General features: G+C 43.6%; 2 protein-coding genes across 2 annotated transcripts; both read right to left on the bottom strand.

Moving 5' to 3' along the window:
- Positions 1–1243: 1243 nt before the first annotated feature.
- On the bottom strand, positions 1244–5729 carry LOC105892153 (elongation factor 1-alpha-like). Its single transcript, XM_012818386.3, has 8 exons — positions 5569–5729; positions 4859–5014; positions 3796–3975; positions 3335–3631; positions 3076–3226; positions 2374–2630; positions 1808–2042; positions 1244–1578 (listed from the first exon to the last, which is right to left on the bottom strand). The coding sequence occupies exons 2-8, from the start codon at positions 5000–5002 to the stop codon at positions 1451–1453; spliced, it is 1392 nt and encodes a 463-aa protein (XP_012673840.2). The 5' UTR covers positions 5003–5014; positions 5569–5729; the 3' UTR covers positions 1244–1450.
- A 191-nt stretch (positions 5730–5920) lies between these two features.
- On the bottom strand, positions 5921–9543 carry LOC105892154 (elongation factor 1-alpha). The gene is made up of 8 exons (XM_012818387.3): positions 9403–9543; positions 8546–8703; positions 7947–8126; positions 7550–7846; positions 7287–7437; positions 6924–7180; positions 6448–6682; positions 5921–6330 (listed from the first exon to the last, which is right to left on the bottom strand). The coding sequence occupies exons 2-8, from the start codon at positions 8687–8689 to the stop codon at positions 6206–6208; spliced, it is 1389 nt and encodes a 462-aa protein (XP_012673841.1). The 5' UTR covers positions 8690–8703; positions 9403–9543; the 3' UTR covers positions 5921–6205.
- Positions 9544–10894: the final 1351 nt, after the last annotated feature.

Raw genomic sequence — 10894 nt, 5'->3', positions numbered from 1 at the left:
GCAGGACAATGATCCGAAGCACACCTCAAAATCAACACAAAAATTGTTCACCGACCACGGAATAAAGGTTTTGCCATGGCCATCACAGTCCCCCGACCTAAACCCCATAGAAAATCTGTCGGAAGAGCTGAAGCCGAGTATACAAGCGTTGACCTAAGAATCTGAAGGATCTGGAGAGATACTGTATGTAGGAATGGTCTCAGATCCCGTGCCATGTGTTCACCAACCTCATCACACATTATAGGAGAAGACTCAGAGCTATTATCTTGGCAAAGGGAGGCTGCACAAAACATTAAATGAAGGGGTGCCAATAATTGTGGCACACATGTTTTGGGGAAAAATATTTATTTAATGTCAACAGTTTTTTTTTCTTTCAATAGTTTTACTTCAATGAAAAGGCAAGATTTTTGTGAATATTTTGAGTGAAAGACCAAGAGGATAAACAGCAAAGACATATTTTTTTATAGCCTGTTTTGCTCATATTCACTAGGGGTGCCAATAATTGTGGAGGGCACTGTAATCTGCATTTTACAATAATATATAACTCCACCAAGTAAATTATTTTGTACAACACGAGACTTTTGATAGTTCCCACCATTCCAAAGTGACACATGAATTAGTCAATTAGTTAATGCCACACAATATCTTAGTAGAAGTGTGTTACAAAACTAAAGCAGTTCCGTAGACAAGCATGCTAGATTGCCTGGGAGTTTAAAAGACATCCTAGGTAAAGAATAAAGTGTATTTTGATTAACTAAAACTGTTCTTTAATAGCAGCAAGTACATTTTTAGCACACTTGTTTTTTGTGCTAAATGTTAGAGCAATAAATATATTACAAACGCACTAATTACAAGTACATTTCTACCTCAGTAGTACTAAAGTGCACTTAATATAAGTACACTATTTAGCATTAATCCTTAAACTGATGTTTAGTGTATTAAGATTAAAAAAAACTACCCCCAAAAAAGTAATTTTTTTATAAGCACAGAATTAGTCATATGTATGAGAGCTGAATAGATAAAGACGAGGGAGACAGCTTAAATACTGATATACCCCACCTTGTTTTGACTGTCATGCTTTGTTGATATGGTTTTCTGATTCCACAAACTGACAGCCTAAGCCCCAAATAATATTTAATACTCCCTAAAATGTTGAAATTTAGGAAATAAATAAATGAAGAGTGAAATCATTTCATAGAGAATCCATACTGGACTGAGTCATAAGAACAAGTCGACACAAGTATTTGGTGTTCTATCATTTATTGTTTATTTAATTATACTTCATAGCTACAGCACTTAAAAAAAGAGCTTTTCTGGCTCCTTTCCTCCGAAAACTTTTACGATGGGTTTTTATCAGCATTAGCCAGTCCTTGAGCAAAGAGCTGAGGCTCTGTAAGGGTGTGGGATGAGGTGTCCCTGTTGCGGCTTGTTCCCGGGTCGGTGTGGGGATTCACTTCACGGTTTTGGCGGCCTTCACAGCAGACTTGGTGACCTTAGCTGCGCTGGGGGCCTTCTTTTCGACGGCCTTTATGACACCGACTGCGACGGTCTGCCTCATGTCACGCACAGCAAAACGACCTGGTGACAGAACAAAGAGAGATGGCAAACAGAGAAAGACAGACAGAGAGAAGGGAGAAATGAAGGAAAGAGAGGAGGAGGAGGAGGAGGAGGGAGATGGGTTGAGAGTGACATGGGTTACTAAAACTGTTTCAAGACCATAACTGCTGTACTTCAGCGACTAAAATTAAAGTACGAATGTGTTTGTTGTTCCAATAGTATTAACATTTATATTCACTCAGCTACTCACCAAGCGGGGGGTACTTGGCGAAACTCTCCACACACATGGACTTTCCAGGAACCATCACGATGATGGCAGCATCGCCAGATTTCAGGGCCTTGGGGTTGTCCTCCATCTTCTTGCCAGAACGGCGATCAATTTTCTCCTTCAGCTCAGCAAACTTGCAGGCAATGTGAGCAGTGTGACAGTCCAGCACAGGTGCATACCCAGCCTGGATCTGACCAGGGTGGTTCAGAATGATGACCTGTGGACACAGAGGGAAAGGATATATGTGACACAAAACACTTCTCTGGATGGAAAATAGATCTCTGAGGCGGACAATTACTATGAAACGTAGAAATCCAAAAGAAAATCCAATTTTTAAACATTTTTAACAATGTCTTTGTCCATAGACCCTTTTCTAATAAGAATGAAGCTTAATGGGGTCAACTTGGCAGTTCCAGATAGAAAGAGTACATTTTGAGTTATGGCAACCAGGCAATTCCCTTCGTAGTTCTCCATTCTCCAACTCTGTTATGTACAGGCAAGTAACTAAGCATTTTGTAGACATGACATCTCTTCTCTGTGGTTCTCACCTGAGCAGTGAAGTTAGCAGCCTCCATAGGGGGGTCGTTCTTGCTGTCTCCAGCCACGTTGCCACGACGAATGTCCTTGACTGAAATGTTCTTGACATTGAAGCCAACATTGTCGCCGGGCAGAGCCTCGGTAAGAGATTCATGATGCATCTCAACAGACTTCACCTCAGTGGTGACGTTGGCAGGGGCAAAGGTCACAATCATACCAGGCTTCAGGACACCTGTCTCCACACGACCCACGGGTACGGTTCCAATACCTGAAGGGCAAATTAATACATTATTACACACATAGTTTCAACAATAGTAGTCAGTCACTGTCACACATACTCTGTATGGCTTATGGCTTTGTGTGGTTAAAGTACAGATTCATTATTGTACAATTATTGGTAACTTAGAGTACATAAATTCAAGCTTCAGTTAGCTGACTTGGGACAGTAGGCCAGAGCAGTTAGCATCATTCCCAGAGACATGAGGGCAACAGCATCAAATTTAGCTTAATGAGGTAATCTATGTCTGTCCTGGAGAAATTACTGAGACCTGGAGACTTTGTAACCTATCTGAGTAGTGTGGAAATAGTTTGCATGTGGACAACAACAAAAACAACGAGACCAAGAACTGATCCTAGCAGCAAATGTGTGGTGGCTGAAATGAAACTGAGCTTTGCTAAAAACAGCTCTGTTGTAAAGGGTGAGACAAGTTTACCGCCAATCTTGTAGACATCCTGCAGGGGAAGACGCAGAGCTTTGTCAGTGGGGCGGGATGGGGGCAAGATGGAGTCCAGAGCCTCCAGCAGGGTGGTACCAGTGGCACCTCCCTCCTTACGCTCAACTTTCCAACCTTTAAACCAGGTCATCTGAAGCCAGGGCAAAAGTACCTCATTCATATACTCTGTCAAGCCAGGTGAGGTATGCAGTCAGGTGTTTATCTGTGGTAGATGACATGCAGATAATTATGCACTCACGTTCTGGCTGGGCTCCAGCATGTTGTCTCCATGCCAACCAGAGATGGGCACAAAACCAACAGTGGCAGGGTTGTAGCCGATCTTCTTGATGTAGGTGCTGACTTCCTTGGTGATTTCCTCATAACGCTTCTGGCTGTAGGGGGGCTCAGTGGAGTCCATCTTGTTGACTCCAACAATGAGCTGCTTCACACCAAGGGTGTATGCAAGAAGAGCGTGCTCACGAGTCTGTCCATTCTTGGAGATACCGGCCTCGAACTCACCCACTCCAGCAGCAACAATCAGCACAGCACAGTCAGCCTGGAAATTAGCATAAGGCACATACCCAATTTTATGAATGTACTGGTGATGAATCAGCCACTAAAATATGCTGTAAAGCACATAAAGTAACTGTGACTTATTGCACCACTAGATTGCAGTTCGTTATACATTTGAAATGATTCCATGATCCCCAAATAATATACCTGGGATGTGCCAGTGATCATGTTCTTGATGAAGTCTCTGTGTCCAGGGGCATCAATAATTGTGACATAGTACTTGCTGGTTTCAAACTTCCAGAGAGAGATGTCAATGGTGATACCACGCTCACGCTCAGCTTTCAGCTTGTCCAGCACCCAAGCGTACTTGAAGGAGCCTTTGCCCATCTGAATAGATTAAACACAATTGGAGACCATTTAATACTGATAGATAAATTCAGGTTTTATCAGAAAATAAAGATACTCCATGAATAGTCTTAATTATCTGCCCTAGTTTCACACACAATAGGCAACAAGACAGATTGAAACAAACTTGAGTCTAATATTCAACTTCATGCAAAGTCTTTGTGAGGTTTTAAGGTTGCAAGGATGTTATGGGGGGGGGGGGGGGGTTGTAGCCTAAAACAGAAAAACAAAACAGTATTTTAAATATGTGATATAAAACCTTAACTTCTGACCAGTGAGTATAATGTGTGACATTGTGTGCCATTTGATTTTCAAAAGCCTAGACCATAGATGACACGTCCTTTTGTTTTTATGAATTTATTCAATACATGTTAATAATCTTTTTCTACATATCAAGATTAAAACATAGGATAAACAATGAAACCCTTGTCACATTCTGTGTTTCAGTGGACCCTTTTAACACTGGACATTAATATCTACTAATCGTTTGCCGTTTCAAAGATCATCTCTGAACCGCAACAAGCACACAACTCCATCTGAAAAGGAGTTTAGCCAGCTTTATATCGATGTAAAGAACACAAAATGCAAACGATTTCCTATTTAACAAAGGTGGGACACAAACGTTGGATGTTATGAAACTGATTTTTTTTTTTTAAAGACATTTTTTTTATTGTATTTTTGCTTTTTATGAGGGGTCTGTTAATAAGGTTTAAAACCTAAAGATGACGTGTGTAATTGTCGACTCTAGATGTCGCTCTTTACACGTGCAGAGCGCACGCGTCCCTGCGCCTCTTAAAATACCGACGTAGCGGACATGCAAGTCATGCACTGTACATAGCACCCAGTCAGCAACTGGAAAACCTACCTCAGCAGCTTCTTTCTCGAATTTCTCGATGGTTCTCTTATCAATGCCACCGCATTTGTAAATGAGGTGACCGGTGGTAGTTGACTTGCCAGAGTCGACATGTCCAATGACCACGATGTTGATGTGTATCTTTTCTTTGCCCATGATGGTAGCTTACTGTGAGGAGAAATGTACGTTTACCTCGAAATGAGACTCAGGACAATAAAACATACTGCTCTTGAATGTTTATTGGCATTTTAATTCACAATTAATGGTTAGACGCTCCTGTGTCAGAGCGAAACACCGGCGCTACCCTAAGCCCCGCTACCTTCCTTGCAGCTACCCTCCATGTTAAGCAGTGGCGCAACGCCGGGCCGCCATGTTGTTTCGGCTCTGCCAATAAGTTAGCCACAACATTTTTCAATAGAAAGGGGCGGCGAGGCGCATTTAAACAGCCTAGAAATTACAGTAATTCAACTTCTGGTATAGTCTTGCATTACGACATGGGTGCTCAATCGCTCCCCTTGACAAAGTTAAAAATGAGGGGGGGGAATCCTTAACAGTACACCAATGTATTTTAAAGTAACAAGTGTATTCCAAGCCAAGGTACACCCTCGCCCCACATCTAAACTCAATTCAGAAAGAAAATTATGCTACACAAGGATGGGGGAAAACAACTCTGAAACATTCTATTGAATTTTTCCCAATCTAGTGTAAAGTGGCAAACTTACCACCCTGCTTTAGTCAGCTCCCTGATAAGACTAGAAAACCCGGAGAAAAAGGAACGATTTCGAACAGTCTATGCTTTATATACGGGCGATACGAGAGGCGGGATGTCTACGACCATACTGCTAGCAGTTATTAGGGGTGCACTATTGGTTAGATCTGCAAACCCACCAAAACGATTGGATGGGGGCTTCTCTTGTAAGTGGGCACCTTTAGTAGCCCCTGCAGTGGACTAAACAGACACGTGGTTAGACAGCTGCAACCTCTGGAGAGGAAAGTTACTTCACCAACTGTTAGACTTGACACTGAACAGCCCATCAGTCCTGTCTGGAAATAACAGCAATATACAAAGTAGCGTCAATTTTTTTTAGATCTTTATTAGTTGAGCAGCTTTCCTTCCAATTTAACTGTGGCAAACAGTTGCAGTTCTAAACCATTTCAACTCAAATAAAACTGATAGAGACACAGTCAATTTAACAAAGCCATGTGTACGATAACTCCAAGTTGGTTTCCTTTCCTGCGAAAATATTTACGGTGAGTTTTAATCAGCATTAGCCAGTCCTTAAGTAGAGTGCCCAGGTTGAGTGAAACTCCATGGTGTGGAGTGCCCAATGCCTGAGAGGCGGCTCGGCTGACGGGGGTTCACTTGGTCTTGGCAGCCTTCTGTGCGGACTTGGTGACCTTGCCTGCACCGGCGGCCTTCTTCTCAACGCTCTTGATGACTCCAACAGCCACGGTCTGCCTCATGTCACGGACAGCGAAACGACCTGTTTAAGAGGAATGAGGTTAGCATTGAGCATCCATGTCACCATGTAAAAAGGTAAACACCTTCACTCCTGTTCATACACTGATCAGCATCCAGACAATTAAGAACGGGTACTAACCGAGGGGAGGGTATTCGGAGAAGCTCTCCACACACATGGGCTTGCCAGGGATCAGTTCAACAATGGCAGCGTCACCAGACTTCAGATTCTTGGGGTTGTCCTCAATCTTCTTGCCAGAACGACGGTCGATCTTCTCCTTCAGCTCATTGAACTTGCAGGCAATGTGAGCGGTGTGGCAATCCAGCACAGGTGCATAGCCAGCACTGATCTGGCCAGGGTGGTTCAGGATGATGACCTGGTGACAAACAAATACCATGTAAGGAAGGACCACCACAACTTTCCTGGATTCCAACAAAATAATGCAACTGCCCCACCACACGTTTTGCTTTTAATCGTAGTCCCCTTCTCAATTTCACTCAATCCTACTCTTAGCACACTCACAAACAGCTGTTTGGTGACAGTGTGCACCTGCTAATAGCTATATCAAAACAAGTGGGGAACCACTCCTAAACAAAATGACCACTTGTGGGCCTCACCTGAGCATTGAAGCATCCGGCCTCCATAGGTGGGTCGTTCTTGCTGTCTCCAGCGACGTTGCCACGACGGATATCCTTGACTGACACGTTCTTAATGTTGAAGCCAACATTGTCACCGGGCATAGCCTCTGGCATAGACTCATGGTGCATCTCCACAGACTTGACTTCAGTGGTGATGGCGGAGGGGGCGAAGGTCACAACCATACCAGGCTTCAGGACACCGGTCTCCACACGACCCACGGGTACTGTTCCAATACCTGAAGAGAATGTCAAGTTAGAGATCACAAGGGAATGCAATAGTACACTATAACAGTCAAAATTTAAGAAAACCCAAACAAAGAAAATCCGATACGCGTGTCTTACCTCCAATTTTGTACACATCCTGAAGAGGGAGACGGAGGGGCTTGTCGGTGGGGCGGGCAGGGGGCAGGATTGAGTCAAGGGCCTCCAGCAGAGTGGTACCGCTGGCATTACCCTCCTTGCGCTCAACCTTCCACCCCTTGAACCAGGGCATCTACAGAAGAGGAACATAAGTCAGTATTTCAAGCCAACATCAACACAAGCAAAACATAGTATTGCAAAATCAGCAGGACACTGCATGGCAAGCAGTCAAACTCATTGCTTACCTTGGCGCTGGCCTCCAGCATGTTGTCTCCATGCCAACCAGAGATGGGCACAAAGGCAACAGTGGCAGGGTTGTAGCCGATCTTCTTGATGTAGGCGCTGACTTCCTTGGTGATTTCCTCGTAACGCTTTTGGCTGTAGTTGGGCTCGGTGGAGTCCATCTTGTTGACTCCAACAATGAGCTGTTTCACTCCCAGGGTGAAAGCAAGGAGGGCGTGCTCACGGGTCTGTCCATTCTTGGAGATACCGGCCTCAAACTCACCCACTCCGGCAGCAACAATCAGCACAGCACAGTCAGCCTGCAGAAAACACCACATGTAAGGGCACGAACACCATACACTGCAACAGTCAACCAAAAGAAAGGTTTAGACTAGTGTAGAAGGGAATCTGCAATCATACCTGGGATGTGCCAGTGATCATGTTCTTGATGAAATCTCTGTGTCCAGGGGCATCAATAATGGTGACATAGTACTTGCCGGTCTCAAACTTCCAGAGAGCAATGTCAATGGTGATACCACGCTCACGCTCTGCCTTCAGTTTGTCCAGCACCCAGGCGTACTTGAAGGAGCCCTTTCCCATCTAAAACAAAGACATGATGCATTAGAACCAAAACATACACAGCAGGGGAATCAGAGTGAGAACATAAAACAAATCAGGACCAATGCTCAACACTTCACAACAAAGCACAAAATCTGGCTTCACTCAAGTGGTAATACTTGATGTTTGCCCCTGCATGTATGATTCAGTTTGATTCAAGCATAGGTACTACACTATTGTTTCACTGATCACACAGCCTATTTTGCCATTGTGCTTTCCATTAAGCATGACTCGCAGGCCTCAGAGCGGCCATTACACAAAGCGCTGCGTCACCATCCAAGAGCCCCGCCCAGCGCCCACACCCAGCCGGCTTGTGCAGGGAGCGCGTGCGAAGCCGCCATCTTTGAGCCGAGCAACAGCAGGAATTCTGAATGTATACCGAACTATAGATTAGCCCTTACCTCAGCGGCTTCCTTCTCGAACTTCTCAATGGTTCTCTTGTCGATGCCTCCGCATTTGTAGATGAGATGGCCGGTGGTGGTGGACTTGCCAGAGTCGACGTGGCCGATAACCACGATGTTAATGTGGAATTTTTCCTTGCCCATGATTGCTTAAGTTTCTACAAAAGAAAATACAACATTAGTATACTGACTTGGGTTGCCGCATCTTTCGATGAAAACGCCCTTTTAACAATTCGTGTAAGTCATTCAAGCCTTAATGTAGAGGCTGTAAATCCGGATGGGTAAGACATTCAATAGACTTGGCTAACTAGCTAGTCGGCTAACATTCAATTGCCATTTTGACTAGCGGTGAAGGGCCCAGGCCTCATTGGCCATGAGCCAGAGAAGACACGTGTTTTGAGAAGGCCACGTCGGATTAAGTAACATTACAATTCGAAACATCCAAAAGGAATCCATTCGGAGATGGACATATTGGCGCTTGAACAGTAATGTTATACCACTTGTTATGTTGGCCGGCAGACAAGGTTGGGGGGGGGGGGACCTTCGCCCGCTTTGAGAAGAATTCACATGCTAGTCTTTGTTCTTCCCCATCCCCCATCCACAAAAAAGATAAAAGTTCATTGTGTTACGATGTCACAAACTAATAAAAAGCCACCGTTGTAACTCGACCGCGAATTGTGTATGAATAGCTTAACAACGTTAAGTATTAATAGCGACATGAACAATATGTAAGATTACATCGCTTAAAAATCAACATAAGTACTTAAGACATGCGCATACCGCATACATTTAAAGTCTCTATGAAACAAAATTAAGTAAATTACACAAGGCCTTAAATGAGGGGAAACCAGACTTACCGGTGTTGCGAGATCACTCCACAGCAGCTGCTCCCCTTAGCCAGGTAACAGAAAGAGGAAGAAATCTACTGGAGTTGGAGTTTTTATACTAGGGAGGAGAGGCCAGAGTGGGCTGCAACCCCCCCCCCCCGCTTCCTCTCCCCCTTCCGCGTCGACCCACAAATCACGTACATTCAGGCAAATATCCCCGCCTTGTCGTTCACACGTCATCGTTTTGTTTCTAAAGTGCAATCATAACAGTAGGAATGATGAAAGTAAGCGCTTGATGAAATTATAGCTAATATTATCAACATCACGTTATCTTTTGAAAGACAGCCATTCATATCCGCTATGTACATCATTTCTATGGTGTTTCTTAAGCATAACGGAAGTGTATGCTAGTCATCAGTTCATCACTGTTTTCGCCGTTGATACATGCAATTTTCCTTAATTCCATTTATCAGCAGTGTCTACAAAGTGTTTGGGCCACGAATTTCGTGTTAATCTACCATAACATGCGTAGCTTATCATGTTAGATTGCCATGAGTCCGAACGTGGTTTAATGTTTATCTCTCATTTGTAAAATAGGATGTCGTATAGGGGCTCAATACAGATTATATGTGATATCCACATATCAACAGTATATGCAGGTATGTAATATTTTACCAGTTTCAGAGTTTCAGTACATATACAATTGTAGCCTGTATGTAACCTACTTAAACATACGATTACGTAGTTACTTGATAGTATAGTAGTATCTTGATTAACTATATCTTTTGCTTTATATGTAAATGGTCCTTCTCACGGCCTGTCCTAATGACATCAGCCTCTAAATTGCCTGATCAAAACATTTAGGTAAGGCACTGCGCAAGAGGCTAAAAAGCCTAGGGGGGTTGTGGGCTACTCATCTCTCCCAGGTGCCACCCTCATTGTTTGAGAGAGACATCTTGTCACCCATTCACATTCAACAGAATCATCCTGTAACCCCCTCTCATTCAGATTCAGTCTCATTCAGATTCAATCATTTTTCAGACAAAGCACACAGGTGTGGCAGAGTGATGGGGTTCAGCGGCCCACATGCGGGTACACCCTTGATCAGTCAAGCTCTCAAGAATAGTAAATGTCCCCGACCCAAGCAAACACATAACATTTCACAGCTACTGTATATAGCCATTCCGCCTTGTACATACTTTCTTAAACTCCTTAGACCATTGCACTGTTGCACTGTTTGTTTGTTTTGTATTGTATTGTATATTTTGTGTAAGCACACTGAGAGTCACTTACCAAGACAAATTCCTTGTTTGTGCAAACTTACTTGGCCAATAAAACCTGATTCTGATAACATATATTAGATAGTTTATTGCACGACACAACGATTTCATATTGCCTGAGTTTTAGGTTTGATGGGTTACAGTTCCATAGTCAGGCTTTAGGCCTGGTGTTAGGCTTGCAGCCTTGCTCTCAGACTTGAGGCCTTGTAGACAGGCTTCAAGCCATATGCTATCAGGCATTA

This window comes from Clupea harengus, chromosome 19, assembly GCF_900700415.2.
Source record: "Clupea harengus chromosome 19, Ch_v2.0.2, whole genome shotgun sequence".
Taxonomy (NCBI): Eukaryota; Metazoa; Chordata; class Actinopteri; order Clupeiformes; family Clupeidae; genus Clupea; species Clupea harengus.
Note: the sequence above shows the minus strand (reverse complement) of the source record. Positions and strands in the feature narration are given on the sequence as shown.